Source organism: Nematostella vectensis, chromosome 3 (genome assembly GCF_932526225.1).
Source record: "Nematostella vectensis chromosome 3, jaNemVect1.1, whole genome shotgun sequence".
In the NCBI taxonomy this organism is placed as follows: Eukaryota; Metazoa; Cnidaria; class Anthozoa; order Actiniaria; family Edwardsiidae; genus Nematostella; species Nematostella vectensis.
The window spans coordinates 886,819-909,797 of NC_064036.1; the positions used below are offsets into that span (position 1 = coordinate 886,819).

The 22,979-nt window shown below is 42.2% G+C and overlaps 1 protein-coding gene across 5 annotated transcripts; it reads right to left on the minus strand.

Moving 5' to 3' along the window:
- Positions 1-1,653: 1,653 nt before the first annotated feature.
- Positions 1,654-21,056, minus strand: LOC5517078. Of its 5 annotated transcripts, none has more exons than XM_048725785.1 (20): positions 20,804-21,055; positions 19,230-19,285; positions 18,760-18,904; positions 18,294-18,538; positions 18,010-18,154; positions 15,558-15,663; positions 13,846-13,987; positions 13,413-13,560; positions 13,063-13,165; positions 10,336-10,477; positions 9,739-10,040; positions 9,319-9,466; positions 9,181-9,216; positions 7,664-9,067; positions 7,229-7,537; positions 6,840-7,075; positions 4,815-4,851; positions 4,482-4,590; positions 3,631-3,759; positions 1,654-2,512 (listed from the first exon to the last, which is right to left on the minus strand). In XM_048725785.1, exons 2-20 carry the CDS (start codon positions 19,273-19,275, stop codon positions 2,263-2,265), a joined length of 4,182 nt encoding a protein of 1,393 aa, XP_048581742.1. In that variant the 5' UTR covers positions 19,276-19,285; positions 20,804-21,055; the 3' UTR covers positions 1,654-2,262. The 5 variants fall into 5 exon arrangements, 4 of the variants coding, with proteins under 4 accessions (XP_048581742.1, XP_048581740.1, XP_048581741.1 ...); XM_048725783.1 differs by having other exon boundaries at positions 20,696-21,055; XM_048725784.1 differs by having other exon boundaries at positions 20,692-21,055.
- Positions 21,057-22,979: the final 1,923 nt, after the last annotated feature.

Genomic DNA, 22,979 nt, shown 5'->3' on the forward strand with positions numbered 1-22,979 from the left:
GTAGACGTTAAGTAGTGTGGTTTCACTACTTAATCCGCACTGCGACACTCGAGGGGGTTCATTATCAGAAGAACTTGGCCGTTTACAGCACCTCCCCTTTTAACTGACGCAAACAGTGCGAGGAAGTGAACAAAAAAGCTAGATAGATAGAAAGATTATTAATAATATATTAATAGGTTTATAAAAGATAGATAATAAAACTATAATAATAAAACTATTACGATTAAGAATATTCTCGGTCAGACTATTTAGCTATGTCTTGGAGACAAAAAAGATATTTTTAAAACGGTTTGTTTTAAACCTTGATACACTGTTCCTCCGCTAAGCGCATCACCTCATGGCTTGTTAAGGGATAAGGCGACGTTCGTTATCAATAACATTGTCGAAATTTGACTAACATATTGCTGTTGTATAGTCAACAATGGTGGTTATATTTGCCAGCTTGATTGAATCACTATATTGCACTCCTGGGCAAATAATGGATAGTGCGCTACTGGGTCCTGGGTGTTATCCAGGGGCCTACATCATTATAGCATCACTATATTGCACTCCTGGGCAAATAATGGATAGTGCGCTACTGGGTCCTGGGTGTTCTCCAGGGGCCTACATCATTATAGCATCACTATATTGCATTCCTGGGCAAATAATGGATAGTGCGCTACTGGGTCCTGGGTGTTCTCCAGGGGCCTACATCATTATAGCATCACTATATTGCATTCCTGGGCAAATAATGGATAGTGCGCTACTGGGTCCTGGTGTTCTCCAGGGGCCTACATCATTATAGCATCACTATATTGCACTCATGGGCAAATAATGGATAGTGCGCTACTGGGTCATGGGTGTTCTCCAGGGGCCTACATGTAACAACTGCGCTATCTGACCGGCAAAAGGAAACTTCGACCGCAGCTATTGCATAAAGGCCTGGCTAAACTAGGCGATATGTCGAGCGCGACATGTCTCTTAAATGTTTCCTAGTTTAGTCACCGCCTGCATGTCTCCTAGTTAAGCCAACCAGGGAACATTGTAGCGCGCGAAAAATCTTGTAGCAGCGATAAAGAAATGTTTCTACGATAGTTGAGAAACATTTTCGTGTCGCGCCCTTTAAAATTTGTCGCGCGCTACATGTTTCTGGCAGTTGCTAAACTAGGAAAAAAAACATGTCGCACGCTCCACGTCGCGCACGACTTGTCTCCTAATTTAGCCAGGCCTTAAGGGAGACAAAAGAATCTATTAGAATTCGCGCAACTTTAAGGTTATCCGCTCTAAATCAACACCCGCATTCTCAAACTTTCAATAGACACACTGCTTTTACAATGGCTTCAAGCATAGTTAATCAACTATGCTTCAAATAGCCGGGTAATCGTAATTGACCGGAAGTAAATTGGTGAGATGCCGCTTTAAGCCTCGCCAGACAGCTCGTGTAGTACGCAACCCTGGCGTGGTCACAACCGGGTCAAGCGATCCTTGCACGCTGCCCGGTTCGTCTGCGGCAGCCACCGTTTACCCCCTCTATTTGCGCGATAAATAAAAAGGTTTCTTTTCATTCTAATCGTGTTTTGCAAACAAACAAAAAAACGAACGCGACGTGAGGAGGTAACCTTAAGAAACAAATGCTGATATACCAAAAATAGAAAGAAAAAAAAACAATGCAAAAAAGATAATCATTGGTTTAATTGTATCAATAACAGCTTTACGTTAACTGAAATCTTTAACAAAATTAGATAACGTCCAAAATGACAGTTTGTGAATTTACTTCATTGTATGTATGCAAATGGTAAACATTACAGTGCGCTAAGCGCAATTTATCATTTAAAGAATTGAGTAAATGAAAACCGGTTTATTTAAAAAAATGAGATAAAAACGTTTATACCCCTTTATTTCCTTTTAAAAGACTTTGATTGGGCGAACGTAAAGAATTGGCGTGAACTTAAGAATACCTGGGTTGGACATTAACATACAATGCTACTAACATACGTTGGAACGAACGAAAGAATTTACGAATGATCAGCTGACCATGCAAAATTTTGCAATTCACTTTCCGCAGTAGATATTGAAGGTTAAAATAAAAAGCGCTAGGTATTAGAAAAAGTTTCAAAAAGGCTCCTTTTTGCTGGTGAAGAAAACAGAGACGGAGAAGAGTACGGTGCTAACTGCGTTTGTGCGAATCAGCGCGGATGATACGCAATCAGGAAGGTAGGAACGGTTGCTTTTTACTTCTTCTCCGTCTCAGCTTCATTCCCTACGTTTGTAAAAAACGGGTTTTTAGAGACTGTCGATATTCGTCTGTTGTTTCCCGTGTTGCTGTGGGCCTTCATCTTGCGCCTTCATCTTGAAATTCTGCGCGTGGAATTTCTTGAGACTAGCCGCCCATTTGGCTGGGTCAGCGGCTAAGAAAGTGCCCTTGGCCTGAGAGGGAACTGACCCTTTAACTTGGCAAATGATGGTGACCAGCGAAGAGCTGTTATCGACGGACTGCGGACGGACGACAAGTCCCGCGAATAAGTAGTCCAACCTGATGACAAAGATGCTGGTGAGGATTTGGTCTTGAGATTACTCCAGTACAATTAAAAACCAATTCAACCCATGTTGCATTCTCTGAGATTCCATGTGCCGTAACCCGTGTTAATTAAGATAACCGTGAGACAAAACGGGTTACGTCACATGATTATCTAGTGCAGCCTTGCAGTATGTTAGTAATTCTGTAGCCATAAATGATGCCACGAGTTTTCATCCCCTGCTTGCTCCTCTTTCTTACCCACTCCCTTTCTTCGACTATGTGTGAGGTTTATAGGGTAAAGCTCCCAGCCCTTCCCCCTTATACCACTTGCTCTTCCCACTCCCTTTCTTCGACTATGTGTGAGGTTTATAGGGGTAAAGCTCCCAGCCCTTCCCCCTTATACCACTTGCTCTACGCACTCCCTTTCTTCGACTATGTGTGAGGTTTTTAGGGGTAAAGCTCCCAGCCCTTCCCCCTTATACCACTTGCTCTACGCACTCCCTTTCTTCGACTATGTGTGAGGTTTTTAGGGGTAGAGCTCCCAGCCCTTCCCCCTTATACCACTTGCTCTACGCACTCCCTTTCTTCGACTATGTGTGAGGTTTTTAGGGGTAAAGCTCCCAGCCCTTCCCCCCTATACCACTTGCTCTTCCCACTCCCTTTCTTCGACTATGTGTGAGGTTTTTAGGGGTAGAGCCCCCAACCCTTCCCCTTATACAACTAGCTGTACACCCTCCCCTTCATGATTTTTTGTCTGATACTTTAGGGGTAACTCCCTCCTTAGGTCACTATGCTAATTAGCTTCACCCTGCCCCCCCTGACTAGGTATCGACGTCCATGCCCACCATATCTAGCCAAGTAGCTTTACCCATCCCCCTTTAAATGTTATTAAGGGGGCTCCTTCTTTTAAAGGAGATGTCTACCTTAGCACCCTATATCTAGCCAGATAGCTCAGCAATCCTCCCTTTAAATGTAATTTAGGTCACTCCTTCTTTTAAAAGAGATTACGCCCTCCTTAGGTCATTATATCTAGCCGCTAGCTCTACCCCGCCCCCTCCCTGACTATTTGTTTTCTAGAAGTCATCGCTAGAGGTATAGCCCTCCTTTGGATGCTAGCTCTTTATCGTACTCACTTGAGTGGTTTTATCTTCTCGTTTCGAGTGTTTGGGTGCGTCGTGTTACGCCAAGCTGATGCGAAGTATGGTTCGCTCTTCTCTTCTTTGTTCAAAGTGGCCAGCACAAAATCGCGCTTCTTTATGGGGCTGTGTGGAGAATGAAACAAAATTACATTTATTTAGAGGCTGTTTGAGGTTTTGGAAAGACCGTAGAAAATGTAAGAACGCGCCGAAAACGAAAATGTGCACGCATAAAATAAAAAAGTTCAGCTTCTTCGAATGGCAAAGTTCTCTATGTTGCTATGTAAATGCTATGTCAACAAGCAAGTCCTGGAGTTATATCGGCTTTGTTTTGAAACAAACAATTTCTTACCAGGTTAACTTTAAGTACACTTCTAAAAATAATGTATGTAAATAATGTAACACCCAGGCGGCTCTTCTGTGCCCAAGCCATTTATAGTACCCACTACACACAAGTAGCAAGACACGGTATAATAGTTCAGTTTTCAGGCTGCGAAGAGGAGAGCACCATAAAGTTTAGTGAGGGAGTCCAGTGGATACGCCCAGGTGTATGTACGTACGTTGTTACCACTACTTGTTCTGAAAGGTTATAAAGTTTAGTGAGGGAGTCCAGTGGATACGCCCAGGTGTATGTACGTACGTTGTTACCACTACTTGTTCTGAAAGGTTATTTCTGTCCATATTAGTGGCGGAAACCTTTGTGCGTGGTAACTAAAGCGACGACAATTGTCCTTTCCTCCACATAATATCTGTTTTGGATATAATTGCCTACAAGAAACCAAGGAAACACGACGTTTCGGGCAACGTCTAAGTCGAAATATCATCTAAACATTGAAGATGGGCCTTACCAGTGAATGAGTAGTGATGACGAGTCGTCAACCATCTCGAGGACATCAATTCTGTCGAAAGTCTTATCCCAGTGATGGCGAGTGCCCCAGTCCTGGAGAAGCTTCACCGCTGAAGTCATAAAAAGATTATAATTAAAGAACCTTTTACAAAGTACATGAGCTATCACATAAAGTGACGATAACTCGTCGATAGGAAAAAGCAACAGAAGTATCTGTAGTGCGGACCAAAAGAGCAGTTCCTTGACTATCTTTCCACACCGATCAATGATTAGCTCATGTAGTTAGAGTGGCTGCAGATTGTTAGAACCAAGATAAAAACTACCAAACACTGACCTTCGTCATAAGGGACGCCACCTAATTTGACTATGGCCTGTGGTATAGAACAGAAGGGTCAACTCAGAGAAAAACACATGCAACCTAACAACCCATGCAACCCAACAACATATATACAACCCAAAGACACATACAACCAAACAACACATACAACACAACAAAACAAACAACCAAACGACACATACAACCCAACAACACATACAACCCCACGACACATACAACCCCACGACACATACAACCCAACATCACAAACAACCAAACGACACATACAACACAACAACACATACAATCCAACAACACAAACAACCAAACGACACATACAACACAACAAAACAAACAACCAAACGACACATACAACCCAACGACACATACAACCCAAAGACACATACAACCCAACGACACATACAACCTAACAACACAAACAACCAAACGACACATACAACCCAACAACACATACAACCCCACGACACATACAACCAAACAACACATACAACACAACAAAACAAACAACCAAACGACACATACAACACAACAACACATACAACCCAACAACACAAACAACCAAACGACACATACAACACGACAAAACAAACAACCAAACGACACATACAACCCAACAACACAAACAACCCCACAACACAAACAACCAAACGACACATACAACCCAACAACACATACAACCCAACTACACAAACAACCAAACGACACATACAACCCAACAACACATACAATCCAACAACACAAACAACCAAACGACACATACAACCCAACAACACATACGACCCAACAACACAAACAACCAAACGACACATACAACACAACAAAACAAACAACCAAACGACACATACAACACAACAACACATACAACCCAACAACACATACAACCCAACAACACATACAACCCAACAACACAAACAACCCAACTACACAAACAACCAAACGACACATACAACACAACAAAACAAACAACCAAACGACACATACAACCCAACAACACATACAACCCAACTACACAAACAACCAAACGACACATACAACACAACAAAACAAACAACCAAACAACACATACAACACAACAACACATACAACCCAACAACACAAACAACCAAACGACACATACAACACAACAAAACAAACAACCAAACGACACATACAACCCAACAACACATACAACCCAACTACACAAACAACCCAACAACACAAACAACCAAACGACACATACAACCCAACAGCACATACAATCCAACAATACAAACAACCAAACGACACAAACAACCCAACAACACATACAACCCAACAACACAAACAATCAAACGACACATACAACCCAACAACACATACAACCCAACAACACAAACAACCCAACAACACAAACAACCAAACGACACATACAACACAACAACACATACAACCCAACAGCACATACAACCCAACAACCCAAACAACCAAACGACACATACAACACAACAACACATACAACCCAACAACAAATACAACCCAACAACACGTACAACCCAACAACCCAAACAACCAAACGACACATACAACACAACAACACATACAACCCAACAACACATACAACCCAACAACACAAACAACCAAACGACACATACAACACAACAACACATACAACCCAACAGCACATACGACCCAACAACCCAAACAACCAAACGACACATACAACACAACAACACATACAACCCAACAACGTCGTTAAAATGTACCGTGATCGACGTGTACCTTAGTAATTGACATGTACCTTACTGATAGACGTGTTCCATAATGATTGACCTGTACCATAGTAATTGACGTGTACCTTAGTGATTGACGTGTACCTTAGTGGTTGACGTGTACCATAATGATTGACGTGTACCTTAGTGATTGACGTGTACCATAATGATTGACGTGTACCTTAGTGATTGACGTGTACCTTAGTGATTGACGTGTACCTTAGTGACCGACGTGTACCATAATGACTGATGTGTATCTTAGTGATTGACGTGTACACTAGTGATTGGCGTGTACCTTAGTGATTGGCGGCCCGCCCTCGTATGATCGTCTGCTCCATACTTCACAGTCACGTGACCTCTTGAGCCTCTTCCACCCTCGTGTGCCTTCTGTCTCCCAGTCCATCAGGCGGTGGATGTCGTCTTCTCTGATGGCGCTGAATGGCGTGTACAGCTGCAGGATGCTCTCGTTATCACCGTACCACGAAGGCAAGGGTCGGGCGTCTTCAGTCAATTTGTCATGGAAACTGCACTCTAGAACAGAGACGCTTAAGCTTTATAAGATGTATTCTGGAAAAGCAATTTATTTGAATATTTTGAATAAATGTGTAGTCCCCCTTTTTTTGTTAAAGGTTATTTTCGATCACACCTATGGTTAATCCCAGGGCACCCCAACACATGCCACACCTTGCGCCGTCCTGACAGCCGGATCTACGGGCTTCAAGTGGTCACAGCACGCTTGTCCTTGGTACGGATTCACTTCCTCCAAGCTAAAGATCACCCCCACTTCCTCCGGAAGGGGTCCTTGTCCCTTCCCAGGCTCTATCGGCTTGAAGAAGTAGGCGCCAGGCCAGCTCACCACCCGGGTGGTGGTCGTCGTCTTTGTGCGGTACGTTACAACGCGCGTAACACCTTCTTCGTCGTCATCCATATCGGCGATTGGAGCATTGAAGCCCTTCAGATCTATATTGGATACCCATTTCTTTTCGGTTTCGTCTGAAAAGGAATACAAAATTCTTTTCGTCTGGAGGCTGGAATTCTAGTCGAAATAAAAGGGAGCTAATATGAAAAAATCATATATTTCTAATGTCAAGTTAACCTTAACGGAAACATATATCTTACCTTCAGATGATGACGATGACGATGTTGTTGATGACTCCGATTCCAAAGATGCCATAGAATCTTTCCAGCTTCGCCTCTTTCTCTTTTTAATGGCTTTTTTCCTATCTTTTTCTGCTTGCTTTTTAATTCTCTCCTCGTCTTCCGCTCTTCTGCGCTCCTCGGCTTCTTTCTCTTTTTTCTCCTCCTCTTCCTTTTTCCCTTTCGCCGCTTCCTTTCTCTGCCTTTCCTCTTCTTCCTCCCTCAGATGTCTCTCCTCATCTTTTTTTTCTGCTCTCATCTTTATTTCTGTCATAATCCTTTGGAACTCATCTGTATCATCTTCCTTTGATGTCTCGTTACGGCTTTTGTCTTTTGCAAGACTCACTTCCTTGTCTCTGTCACCCACTTCATCGTCGTCCTCCGTGTCACTCGCGTCGCTTATGACAATTTGAATAACCTCGGATGGGTCTAAGTGCCTATCATCGTCTTTAGACCGATGTTCGTCATCCATTGGGGCTATATGAATCACTTCAACGGTAGTTCGGGTTTCGGTGTGCGTCCCGTTGTGCCGCTGATATTTCTCATCCTCGTTAGTAACCTCATTCTCTACCTTCTCCTCCGTTTTTATCATAATCGTTTCACGCTCACCATCTTTAATTCTATCAAAATCTTTCCCAATTCCACTCTCTTTGATTCTCCAGTCCCCCTCTCTCTTCTCCTGGTCATCATTAAACATTTGATTGATTTCATCCTCTCGTAATTTTCTTTCCTCTTCCCATCGCTTTTTGTCGTCTTCAATTTTCTGTTTTTCCTCTTCGTACCTCTTCTCGTTCTCTTCCCCCATTTGTTTGATCTCTTCCTGCAGCCTGTCCAATTCCTCGTCATTATTAACGTGCTCCGACCTTTTCTTCTCCTCTTCTTTCTTTGTCTTTTTCTCCAGCTCTTCCAGCCTCTGTTTGTGTTCATCTTCAATGAGCTTTAGCTCAGCTTCAACCTTTTGTCGCCGCCCTTCCTCTTCCCTCTTCACTTCGTCTTCTCTTTTCTTCTTTTCCTCTTCCTCTCGGCGTTTTCTTTCCTCTTCTTTTTGTCTATCTCTCTCAGTTCTTTCTTCTTCCAGTTTTCTCATTTCGTCGTCAATTTCCTTCTTTTTGTTTTCTATTTCTTTTTTCCTTTCTTCAGCGGCAGCCATTCTAAGCTCTTCATTAATTATGTTCTGCACAGCGTCTAGGGCCTTCTCTTGTTTCTCTTGTTCATTCTGTTCGACTGGTTCGTCTCGGTTTTCTTGTTCATCCTGCTTAACAGGTTCGTCTTGTTGTTCTTCCTCGACTTGCTTGTTTTCTTTTTCTTGTTTGTCTTGCTTATCTGTGTCGTCTTGCCTAACGGGTTGGTTTTCAACTATTGCCTCATTTTCCACTGATATTTTCTCTACAAAAAAAAGAATATCAATATATAACAAAGAAGACAGAGCTAACATTAGAGCTAAAAAAAACTCACACAACCACAACACAATAATGAAATAGTTGTTATATAAAGCTTACCTATAATGTGGGTGACTGTCTTGATTTCAACATTATCTGAAGCAGAACAAAACGGTGGTTTAATGCGGATAATCCATGGCAAAATATAAAACCACCATAAAAAAGTGCTCGTAAGAAGTATAGATAAGGTATATATACCTCCCAGGACAAGGACGCCGTACAACTCCACCCTGAGGCAAGGCCAGCAGTACCACTCGACCGGACAGAACCGGACAAACCGGCCAACTATCGGTTGCTGAAGACTAACTGTCTTTACTGAATCATGATCCTCGTTGGCGTCAAAGATCTATAGATAAGATATGAACTACTGAGCGGGAAATAACACCCGGCCCCAGTCCTCCGCTACTGAGCAGGATAGACAACTTTTTCCCAGTCCCCTTTACTGAGAGGGACAGGTAATCATGCCCCAGTCCCCCGCTACTGAGAGATACAGACAGCCCTTCCCCAGTCCCCCGCTACCTAGAGGGAAAGAACACCCCGCCCCCTTTTCCTGGAAGAGGGGCAGATAACGCTATAGAAATTCGATCCACGCAGCAAAATTGCCCCTAATGCACCCACCTGGTTTCCATTCTCCTCGTGGGTGACCCAGGTCTCGCCGTCAAGAGAGTACTGCAGACGGTATTTCTTGACGTAATCATTGTTCCCGCTAGGGTTCCCCTGCGTAGCGACAGAAGTGACGCAGTGGGTCCCCCCTAGGTCGACTTGTAGCCAGCAGTCATAAGAATCGCCTGCACACCACGCTACGGAGTTGTTTAGCCTAGCGTTGAAGGGAGGGGTGGGTGGGGCGTGGGATGACGCTGTGATGTGATCGTCAGGAATAGAATGACTTTCTAGTCCAAGAGGCCCAGCCTTGACGTTTTCTGTTAGTATATATATAAATATATATTTAAAAGAATTTTCATAAAACTGGGTTGCGCACTAGCAAAGGCCTCACACATGTTTTTAATTTTCTGAACATAATTCTCTAATAATTTACTTGGTACTCGTTTGGGGTTGAGCGTGAGGAACGTAAATGATTAAATGGTACCTTTCAATCTTCAACGAACGTGCGTAAATAAGTATATGAATCATTAAGTATATGAATTATTTGGCGTGCCGGGGTGTAACATCGTGTTGGCATGCTGGTCGCGCAAGGGGGAGGGGGAGGGCAAGTACCTGTATCGATGATAACAGTGCTAGCGGGCCCCCCCTCTCGGGTTAACACTCGTGTGATCAGTCCATCATCTGAGTCAGTAGCAAACCACTTTCCACAGGGGAAAAAGGCGGTGTCCCCGGACTTGGAGTCATCGACGGTCACCTTTAGACAAACAGCGAAGGATAATAGGGTTGGTCACCTTTAGACAAACAGCGAAGGATAATAGGGTTGGTTACCTTTAGACAAACAGCGAAGGATAATAGGGTTGGTCACCTTTAGACAAACAGCGAAGGATAATAGGGTTGGTCACCTTTAGACAAACAGCGAAGGATAATAGGGTTGGTCACCTTTAGACAAACAGCGAAGGATAATAGGGTTGGTCACCTTTAGACAAACAGCGAAGGATAATAGGGTTGGTCACCTTTAGGCAAACAGCGAAGGATAATAGGGTTGGTCACCTTTAGACAAACAGCGAATGGTAATAGGGTTAGTCACCTTTAGACAAACAGCGAAGGATAATAGGGTTGGTCACCTTTAGACAAACAGCGAAGGATAATAGGGTTGGTCACCTTTAGGCAAACAGCGAAGGATAATAGGGTTGGTCACCTTTAGGCAAACAGCGAAGGATAATAGGGTTGGTTACCTTTAGACAAACAGCGAAGGATAAAAGGGTTGGTCACCTTTAGACAAACAGCGAAGGATAATAGGGTTGGTCACCTTTAGACAAACAGCGAAGGATAATAGGGTTGGTCACCTTTAGACAAACAGCGAAGGATAATAGGGTTGGTCACCTTAAGACAAACAGCGAAGGATAATAGGGTTGGTCACCTTTAGGCAAACAGCGAAGGATAATAGGGTTGGTCACCTTTAGACAAACAGCGAATGGTAATAGGGTTAGTCACCTTTAGACAAACAGCGAAGGATAATAGGGTTGGTCACCTTTAGACAAACAGCGAAGGATAATAGGGTTGGTCACCTTTAGGCAAACAGCGAAGGATAATAGGGTTGGTCACCTTTAGGCAAACAGCGAAGGATAATAGGGTTGGTCACCTTTAGACAAACAGCGAAGGATAATAGGGTTGGTCACCTTTAGACAAACAGCGAAGGATAATAGGGTTGGTCACCTTTAGACAAACAGCGAAGGATAATAGGGTTGGTCACCTTTAGGCAAACAGCGAAGGATAATAGGGTTGGTCACCTTTAGACAAACAGCGAAGGATAATAGGGTTGGTCACCTTTAGACAAACAGCGAAGGATAATAGGGTTGGTCACTTTAGACAAACAGCGAAGGATAATAGGGTTGGTCACCTTTAGACAAACAGCGAAGGATAATAGTGTTGGTCACCTTTAGACAAACAGCGAAGGATAATAGGGTTGGTCACCTTTAGACAAACAGCGAAGGATAATAGGGTTGGTCACTTCAAACAATAATGCAACGTCGCAAGGTGACGTATGAGTGTGACATAAATGGCCAATGTGTGACATGGAATGAGTAGTGTTAGACATGGTATATGTGATCGTGACATCATAGCGAAGGTGTGACATGGAATGAGTAGTGTTAGACATGGTATATGCGACCGTGACATCATAGCGAATGTGTGACATGGAATGAGTAGTGTTAGACATGGTATATGCGATCGTGACATTATAGCGAATGTGTGACATGGAATGAGTAGTGTTAGACATGGTATATGCGACCGTGACATCATAGCGAATGTGTGACATGGAATGAGTAGTGTGAGACATGGTTTATGCGATCGTGACATCATAGCGAATGTGTGACATGGAATGAGTAATGTGAGACATGGTTTATGCGACCGTGACATCATAGCGAATGTGTGACATGGAATGCGTAGTGTTAGACATGGTATATGCGATCGTGACATCATAGCGAATGTGTGACATGGAATGAATAGTGTGAGACATGGTATATGCGACCGTGACATCATAGCGAATGTGTGACATGGAATGAGTAGTGTGAGACATGGTTTATGCGATCGTGACATCATAGCGAATGTGTGACATGGAATGAGTAATGTGAGACATGGTTTATGCGACCGTGACATCATAGCGAATGTGTGACATGGAATGAGTAGTGTTAGACATGGTATATGCGATCGTGACATCATAGCGAATGTGTGACATGGAATGAATAGTGTGAGACATGGTATATGCGACCGTGACATCATAGCGAATGTGTGACATGGAATGAGTAGTGTTAGACATGGTATATGCGATCGTGACATCATAGCGAATGTGTGACATGGAATGAATAGTGTGAGACATGGTATATGCGACCGTGACATCATAGCGAATGTGTGACATGGAATGAGTAGTGTTAGACATGGTATATGCGACCGTGACATCATAGCGAATGTGTGACATGGAATGAGTAATGTGAGACATGGTATATGTGATCGTGACATCATAGCGAATGTGTGACATGGAATGAATAGTGTGAGACATGGTATATGCGATCGTGACATCATAGCGAATGTGTGACATGGAATGAGTAGTGTGAGACATGGTATATGCGACCGTGACATTATAGCGAATGTGTGACACGGAATGAGTAGTGTGAGACATGGTTTATGCGATCGTGACATCATAGCGAATGTGTGAGATGGAATGAGTAATGTGAGACATGGTTTATGCGACCGTGACATCATAGCGAATGTGTGACATGGAATGAGTAGTGTTAAACATGGTTTATGCGACCGTGACATCATAGCGAATGTGTGACATACCTTGTCGAGATACCACCCTGGCCCCCAGCCGGTATTATCGTGACCGATACGAAGTTTCACCAAATCACCCAAGTAAGAGCATTCAAATTTGTACGTGTCTATCCTGAAATGAAGAACATCACAGTACGTGGTTTAGCCCCTTCCAAACGCCTACTTCCACATAAATGATGCTTTGCGCCACTATAATTCCCTACTCTCTAGTGTGAACTTAGTCTTGCTTCACTTACGACCAGTGCTCTTCAGTTTTAACGTTCTTCCTTGGTTCTACCCTGTGGGTTTCTACTTATTCAATGTCTCTACGCCTAACAAGCTATCAAATAAAAGTGAGGCAGACCCAGTCCCCCACTTACATCCCCGTCTCGAAAGTGGCCTGCCCCTCGTTTTCAATCTGGAACTCGTCCGACTCCCCCTCGGTCCCGTACAGAGTCAGCAGGATGTTAGCGTCGGTCCCAGCTCCCCATACATTGCCCGTGAAGATATTGACGGTGTAGGTGGCCTCTAAGGAATAAGACATCGAGTAATATTTCTCAGTTTTCTTTGCGCAAACATTTTCTTGCAGCTTTTTCTTGCGCAATGTTACGGAATACAGTGTATTGATGGTTTGTTAATTCTTCACTAACATATGATGAGTATGATGATGATAATGATAAGCCAGGATTTCTGTATTAAACATCATGAAGGTTGGGGAACCAATATATAAAGCGCATTTCTTTTAAAAATGTCCGTCTCAAAGCCCATCCCCCCCCCCCCTCCCCACGGTGGGGTATTATTTGAGTGACATACTTTGTAGGCCGGAGTCCGACTCTTCCACGAAGCCCTCCCGAATAAGCTCTCGGGTAATAAGACCATCGTCAGCGTTTGTCGCGAACCACATGTTACACGAAAACTCGACGACTTCGCCAGAGCTGTCATCTTCTACGACGACCTGGTGAAACACAAGACGGACCTGAGTTAGGAAGGGGAGGGGGGGTCCTAAACACATGGCGGTAATCAGAACGGGAGAGGAGCAATTTTTGAAAGCATCTTATAAGACTAGGGGCTTACGCCATTCCACCGAGTGTGTTATTATAGTATAGAGAAAAAGGAGAGAGAAGGGGAAAAGATCATAAAAATACTGGAGAAACGTTTTGTGCTCCTTTTTTTCGCGAAGGAAAACCAGTCAGATGAGAAAACCTTACCTTATCTAAGAACTACCCTGGTTCCCATCCTAGAAAACCTAACCTTATCTAAGAACCACCCTGGTTCCCATCCTAGAAAACCTAACCTTATCTAAGAACCACCCGGGTTCCCATCCTAGAAACCTAACCTTATCTAAGAACCACCCTGGTCACCATCCTAGAAAACCTAACCTTATCTAAGAACCACCCTGGTTCCCATCCTAGAAAACCTAACCTTATCTAAGAACCAGCCTGGTCCCCATCCTAGAAAACCTAACCTTATCTAAGAACCACCCTGGTCCCCATCCTAGAAACCTAACCTTATCTAAGAACTACCCTGGTCCCCATCCTAAAAACCTAACCTTATCTAAGAACCACCCTGGTCCCCATCCTAGAAAACCTAACCTTATCTAAGAACCACCCTGGTCCCCATCCTAGAAAACCTAACCTTATCTAAGAACCACCCTGGTTCCCATCCTAGAAAACCTAACCTTATCTAAGAACCACCCTGGTCCCCATCCTAGAAAACCTAACCTTATCTAAGAACCACCCTGGTCCCCATCCTAGAAAACCTAACCTTATCTAAGAACCACCCTGGTCCCCATCCTAGAAACCTAACCTTATCTAAGAACTACATTGGTTCCCATCCTAGAAAACCTAACCTTATCTAAGAACTACCCTGGTCCCCATCCTAGAAACCTAACCTCATCTAAGAACTACCCTGGTTCCCATCCTAGAAAACCTAACCTTATCTAAGAACCACCCTGGTCCCCATCCTAGAAACCTAACCTTATCTAAGAACTACCCTGGTCCCCATCCTAGAAACCTAACCTTATCTAAGAACCACCCTGGTCCCCATCCTAGAAACCTAACCTTATCTAAGAACCACCCTGGTCCCCATCCTAGAAACCTAGCCTTATCTAAGAACCACCCTGGTCCCCATCCTAGAAACCTAACCTTATCTAAAAACTACATTGGTTCCCATCCTAGAAAACCTAACCTTATCTAAGAACTACCCTGGTCCCCATCCTAGAAACCTAACCTCATCTAAGAACTACCCTGGTTCCCATCCTAGAAAACCTAACCTTATCTAAGAACCACCCTGGTCCCCATCCTAGAAACCTAACCTTATCTAAGAACCACCCTGGTCCCATCCTAGAAACCTAACCTTATCTAAGAACTACATTGGTTCCCATCCTAGAAAACCTAACCTTATCTAAGAACTACCCTGGTCCCCATCCTAGAAACCTAACCTCATCTAAGAACTACCCTGGTTCCCATCCTAGAAAACCTAACCTTATCTAAGAACCACCCTGGTCCCCATCCTAGAAACCTAACCTTATCTAAGAACCACCCTGGTCCCCATCCGGTGTTGTCATGTCCAATGCGCACTTTGTAAACCGTCCCCAAAGACTGCGAGCATTTGATATTGAATGTGTCCTTCCTGGAAAACAGAACAAATCGTGTTCGTAACCATGCTGTAAAAGATAACCTCACGCATCGTGTAAGAAACATGAGATCGAGGCTCTCAGATTCTTGATTGACACTTGATTATTTTGCTATTTTTTGATTGGTTATCATCATTATTTGCTTAGCAATACGTCATAGCTTACACGCCCTCGTCATATATAGTTAATTAAAGGACACTTCACCAGCAGTTTTAGAGTTTCTATCAGAACAGGAAGAGTGTATATTTCTCTTACTTGTATCTTACCTTTGGCAATTTGAGTTCAAGCCCGGAACCGATGTGTAAGTACAACTTCTTTATACTATAATACTGAGGCTCCCTATGACCTAAGATTTAGTTTTGTAGTTTTAGAGATTTTAGTTAGTTGAATGATGTAGTCTTACAAGGCCTTATTGTTCTTTATAGATACGTGACAACGCCATAGCCTAAGCGCTCGTTCTTAAGAGTTTTAGTCTAGCTTTCTCAGTACAAATCTTGCCTTAGTTTTCATGCTTGTGGTTTGCTAACCTCAGTTAAAGTACAGTCGTATTTTGGAACGTTTTCCTATTGCTTGCAGTGGAATTCCCGCAAGCATGTACATTTAGACATTTTTCTAGTAAAGTGTTCTTATAGCCTTTATTATGATTGCTATTTACCATTTATCATTATTGAAATGTGTTTATGCTCATGCTATGTTTTGTTGTATGATTTTATGCATTTTAGTCTTTAGCAATAACTACTTGTAATGTATAAACTATGATTGGAATGTCCGACACAAGATTCTATCACACCTGTAACTTTTACCGCAATTTATTAATTAGTTGATTCTGTATTGTATTTCAGTTTACGTTCGTTATCGTCCATTAAATCACCGTAAATCTAGCTGATTTTTCCTTGGTCTCTGTGGACATTCGATCAGTAAAACAGTTCCGAAACCCGACGCAGATTTACACGAAAAGTTGTTTGGCATGTGACAATTTGCCCCTCAACGCTCGCCCAGATCGCTAAGCGTTACACATCGAGACAATACACGATTTGCCTCACGAAATATCATTCTCCACAGTGTATACTGATTGATCCCACTTTCTGCTCTCTAGTAAAAGCAAAAAGTAAACTTATATATAAGCATACCATACATATGTTACATATACACACTTTGCGCAATTCTGCCCAGTGCTAACGAAACTTTGCGCTACTTACATCCCCTAATCCCAGTGTAAACCAAACTTTGCGCTACTTACATCCCCTACTCCCAGTGTAAACCAAACTTTGAGCTACTTACATCCCCTACTCCCAGTGTAAACCAAACTTTGCGCTACTAACATCCCCTACTCCCAGTGTTAACCAAACTTTGCGCTACTTACATCCCCTTCTCCCAGTGTTAACCACACTTTGCTTTGTTAACCACACTACTCCCAGTGTTAACCACTGCGCTACTTACATCCCCTACTCCCAGTGTAAACCACACATTGCGCTACTTACATCCCCTTCTCCCAGTGTTAACCAAACTTTGCGCTACTTACATCCCCTTCTCCCAGTGTAAACCAAACTTTGCGCTACTTACATCCCCTACTCCCAGTGTAAACCACACATTGCGCTACTTACATCCCCTACTCCCAGTGTTAACCACACTTTGCGCTACTAACATCCCCTACTCCCAGTGTTAACCAAACTTTGCGCTACTTACATCCCCTACTCCCAGTGTAAACCACACATTGCGCTACTTACATCCCTTACTCCCAGTGTTAACCACACTTTGCGCTACTTACATCACCTACTCCCAGTGTTAACCACACATTGCGCTACTTACATCCCCTTCTCCCAGTGTTAACCAAACTTTGCGCTACTAACATCCCCTACTCCCAGTGTTAACCACACTTTGCGCTACTAACATCCCCTACTCCCAGTGTTAACCAAACTTTGCGCTACTTACATCCCCTTCTCCCAGTGTTAACCACACTTTGCGCTACTTACATCCCCTTCTCCAGGTGTAAACCAAACTTTGCGCTACTAACATCCCCTACTCCCAGTGTTAACCAAACTTTGCGCTACTAACATCCTCTACTCCCAGTGTTAACCACACTTTGCGCTACTTACATCACCTACTCCCAGTGTAAACCACACTTTGCGCTACTTACATCCCCTTCTCCCAGTGTTAACCACACTTTGCGCTACTTACATCCCCTTCTCCCAGTGTTAATCAAACTTTGCGCTACTTACATCCCCTACTCCCAGTGCTAACCACACTTTGTGCTACTTAGATCCCCTTCTCCAGGTGTAAACCAAACTTTGCGCTACTTACATCCCCTTTTCCCAGTGTAAACCAAACTTTGCGCTACTTACATCCCCTGCTCGAAGTTGTTTTCTCCTTCGTTATCAAGCTTATGTTCCCCCGAGTCTCCTTTTGTACCATATAAGGTAACAAGAACGTTAGCGTCGGTCCCAGCTCCCCACACGTCTCCGGTGAATATGTGGATAGTGTACTGGCCTAGACACAAACATAGATCAAGTGTTATTATCCCAAATGAGATGTGTTATTCTATACAACATGCTCTGCCTGCAGTTGCCCCTAGTTTCACTCTGTAAATACGCACTCCGTGTGTTGAAGCCACGATTATCTTATGTACCTTCAGCATTCTCTTTCTTGCGCTCTACAGTACTCCAGAACAGATCACGTGATGTGAGCCCGTCGTCTTCTTCAACAGAGAACCAGCGGTCGCACGGAAAGACGAACACTTCTCGGCTTTTGACGTCTTCAACCATAACCTTCCCGAGGTTCCACGCGGCCCCAAGTCCAGTGTTATCATGCCCGATATGGATCTTAGTTATTCGTCCGAGGTACTTGTTAGTGACCAAATGGAAGTGGTCTTTTCTGGGAAGACCAATAAAAAAACATTATTAATGCTGGTGCGAGAGTATTAACTTTAAACGTTGGACTTTTCACGCTGAATTTGCATTGAGCGAAAAAAACAACACCGAGAACATGAACTAGACTGTTTAACTACTGTGCATTGAAGTGCGCTTAAATAAGAGTACAAAGTTAACACGCGCAAAAATACCCACTACCTAACTTTTTGAAATCATGCTACTTACGTTCCCCGCTCGAAGTTGTTTCCCGAATTATCAAGCAACTGCTGGCCAGAATCACCGTCCTCCCCATATATGGTAATGAGTACGTTAGCATCAGTCCCCGCTCCATATACATCGCCAGTGAGGATATCGACCTTGTACGAGAAGCCTGGGAAACAGGAAGCATGGATTTATCATAGTCTCTTTTTTTACGTGGGCGCCACCACGACCAACAATACATTTTGAAAATAATGTTAAACATGGAAGCCATTTTAATTAAGATGCCATCTGGGTTTCGTTTGAAAATAAATATTAAACCCGCGCTGATCAGTTTGGATACAATTCTTGCAACACATATATCTTTTTCATCGTGCCCACCAAACAATAACCGTCTTTTGTATCAGATCATCACTCGGTGCAAGGGGCAGCTGAAACAAAATGACCCAGGTATCGTCTTTTTATGTCATATGGATGTGACTGACTGTGTATCGTACCATCTGCTACAGACTCGTCGCCAGCAATCACACGACACTCAGACATAGCTGCAAAACTGAAAATAAAGACAAGTTTTAGTATCATACTACTTTCTAAAAAAATATCTATTTTGAAACCCTTTCAACAAGTTTAAAAGCATGTGGTCTATTTTCACAGTACATCACACATAACCAGTTTTCCTCGATGTGGACACTCTCTAGATCTTCGCCAAAAAAAATCCATAAAACTATGTGATAGCAATATTTTGTTGTGGAGTTGGTTTATCATATCAGATCGATCTTTGCATATCAATATATAAAGAACAGGACATGATAAATGTTAAGGCTACTTTTTAATGTAGCTTAAAAAGCTAACATCGACGTCACAAAAAAAGCAAATGTTTTGTTTTTCTTTAATGCTTCCATCACCACTTAACAGCTGATGAGTGCTTATAAAACATGAAACAAAAAAAAAACAAGGTACTTGACATACCACGAATTATCACAAATCCTAAATGACTTAGATGTGATACAGACGCGAAAAAAAATTAATAGGTTACACTAAACATCAGAAATTGAAGCAGAACAAAAGACAGTAACATTTAGATTGATTTTCATGCATTCGACATTATACCAACCAACACATGATAAACAAAAAGTCTGAACATAAAAAAATAAACGCTTGCCGGCGGGCATATGTTGCTAAAACCGCGCAGGCGGAGACAAAAAAATAGTACCAGGATGGTATACAAGGAATAATATACCAATGCGTTAAATACTATAAAATTTACCACCAAGTGTGCGTTATAATACCCTGTTCATTTGCTTTTGATACTGATATAAACAGATTATACAGCACCTTGAATTCATTTTAGAGCATAGTACACTTTAGCACAATTTATTCTGCTTAATGTCTTTTAATTCTAAGTGATTTCGAGTTTTACCATTAAGACGAAATTTATAAAAGGAATTCGACGTATTCGTTAATTCAAAAAGAACAATAAATTGATAACACTAATCCCTAAACCCGTCACGCCTTCCTTCAAGATGGGCTCCGCTTTCACACAACACGGAAAGTCTAATATGTCTTTGCGCTCGAATGTGAGTCGTTTAGATAGTATCCACGAATCGATAAAAATTCAGGCTGTCTAGATTTATTTGAGAATCGGAGTCGCAATATTCCAAGGGTCTGATAACTACTGTTTGAACTGCTGTAGTACAGCATGATGTCTGGCTTTACTTCATGTTGTTCGGGTCAAATGTTTAGTAAATCAGAATCCTATAAATAATATACATCTTTACAAATACCTGAAACTAAATCCCCAATGAAAAAAATAATATCAAGGCTAATAAACATAATAATTTTCATGAGTCAAACGCAATTTTTGATGCTAACTTTGAATCGTATGACCACTTGGTTTATGCAAATACGTGACGCTTGCCTTTTCGTTGTTCGGTCAAAATGTAAACGTTATATACACACCTACCAGGTTAAGACGAACCAGGCAACATGCAACGAGACCTCACTTGGTTTAAGCAGCTTATTATAAAGTTACAAGACCTATTAATCGTGTGGATATCAGTAAGGAACTTGCCTCAGCTGTGATTGTCGCGTGACAAGCCCGTTCGACTAAATTATGCAGCTTTCTGCCATAGAAGAAGATAGGGCTGACAAATCAGCACTCGAGAGAATGATACGCCTTGTGATTTCTATGGATAGAATGGATAGAGAGACGCCACCTAAAATATGAAACAAGTCAGAAGAATGGTTGTAGAGAATCTTAAGGTTGCTGCCTATGACGGTCAAAAAATTTAGATTTTTACGGAAATCTGTGTCGTTGGATTATTTTGAGATGTTCTTGCTGTCACGCAACTCATCGGGAATTATTGATCCTGGTGCCTTGCACGATGAAAAGATAAACTGGTGCATGATGGGTAAAACTAACATCCCAAGCAAATAACAACAACAAAAATAATAGATATGATACGATGAGTGATAATAATCATTAAGATAAAATTTATTTATAAAATTTAGATTTTTACGGAAATCTGTGTCGTTGGATTATTTTGAGATGTTCTTGCTGTCACGCAACTCATGGGGAATTATTGATCCTGGTGCCTTGCACGATGAAAAGATAAACTGGTGCATGATGGGTAAAACTAACATCCCAAGCAAATAACAACAACAAAAATAATAGATATGATACGATAAGTGATAATAATCATTAAGATAATATTTATGATGATAATAATAGTGATACTTAGATTAAATCAAAATAGCTCAATAGTTTGTCTGTGTTGTATAATATCAAGAGAGCATAAGATATCTTATGCTCTCTTGATAATATATATGTATATAAATTGTGAGTTGCGACTCTTTGAAGCCTCGCAGAGAGGATTCGCGTATTGGAAAAAATTTGTTGAAGTGCGGTCTGTGAGAGCATATTTTCAATAACAATGGACGTTGACCGTCGCGAGGTACGCCTAGCATACGTCTATACAAAGCTCTCAAAAGGCACGCGATGCCCGTTAGAGCACAAAAAACACATGCGCAGCTGGCGGCTATGTTGTGTTTCAGAGCAGTTTTCTATCCGAGAATACGCGAACTCTTTCGTAGTTTGTTTTGTTTGCATTTTAAATGGCCGCATGAGAGAGCTGGGGCTAGTGAGGGGCACGCACGAGATGCAGATATATGGAAGGATACAGTTAAAGAACTCGATTACAGGAAAACAAAAATACAGAAATGTCGGAACATGAAATAAAAATGATGTCACTAATATTATATATGATTTGCACGTGTACTGATAATTCAAAGGGCTGCACATTGTCAATTTGCTGTTGTAGCATTATGGATTTAAAGAGTGCGTCACCTAGAATCTTTCAATAACATCACCTATCTATTTGATAAATGTTATAGATTGTATACAGTGTATAGGAAGTTCGACTGTTGTTCTCGTCTATCACATATTTTTAAATTTTCAGATTCTTTAAAATTGTGCAGCCTCGGTACCTTATTCGACACACCTTTCGCGGGCTCACAGTATGCAGACGTTTTAGCTGCAGATTATTTAGCACCCGTAGCTCATTCGACACACCTTTCGCGGGCTCACAGGGCAGACGTTTTGGCTGCAGCTTATTCAGCACCCGTAGCTTATTCCTCTGTAGGCATCTAAGTTATCTGCTGAGAACATATTTGATGTGCATGCTTTCCATAACGCACCCAGCGAGCGGGGGATACACCACTGCAAATACTAGACAAGAAAAAAACAGGCCTACACACGTCAAACGAAAAGCGTGCCCTCCGCCTAGTTTTTTTTAGCCCCCCCCCCCCCTCCCGGCTGCTCGTTATTGTGTGTGTGTTCTTTTTTTTTCGGAAAATTCTGTAGAGCCAAAAGTCAATCTGATATTTTTCTTACTGAAAAAAACAATAAATTTTGGGAACTGTTTTTTTTTTATCCACGATGCCCAAACAAAAATGAGTAAGACATACAGTAGGTGGACCTTGACAAAATGCGCAAACGCTGACTACGCTGACTAAGTACATCAGTATTTCACTTTAAAGGGCTGTAAAAAAATAAAAATAAGTGGTGGATCTTTTTTTTTTTTTTTTTTTTTTTTTTTTTTTTTTTGCAAATTCTGCTAAAAATAGCATGCAGGGGTCAATCTGATATAACTGATTTTTTTACTGAAAATGAAATAATTGAGCACGGCTTTTTTCAACCATAATGCCCAAACAAATAGTGAGTCAAACATCGGTGGACCTTACTTAGC

What these genes read in the sequence shown, in the direction of transcription:
- LOC5517078 (XM_048725785.1), bottom strand. Translation starts at nt 19,275, where the DNA reads ATGTCTGAGTGTCGTGTGATTGCTGGCGACGAGTCTGTAGCAGATG. An exon ending in CAGGGTGGTTCTTAGATAAG is followed by an intron (nt 13,988 to 15,557) that starts GTTAGGTTTCTA and finishes GTGTTTCACCAG; the next exon opens with GTCGTCGTAGAAGATGACAG. An exon ending in GTCGGACTCCGGCCTACAAA is followed by an intron (nt 13,561 to 13,845) that starts GTATGTCACTCA and finishes CTTATTCCTTAG; the next exon opens with AGGCCACCTACACCGTCAAT.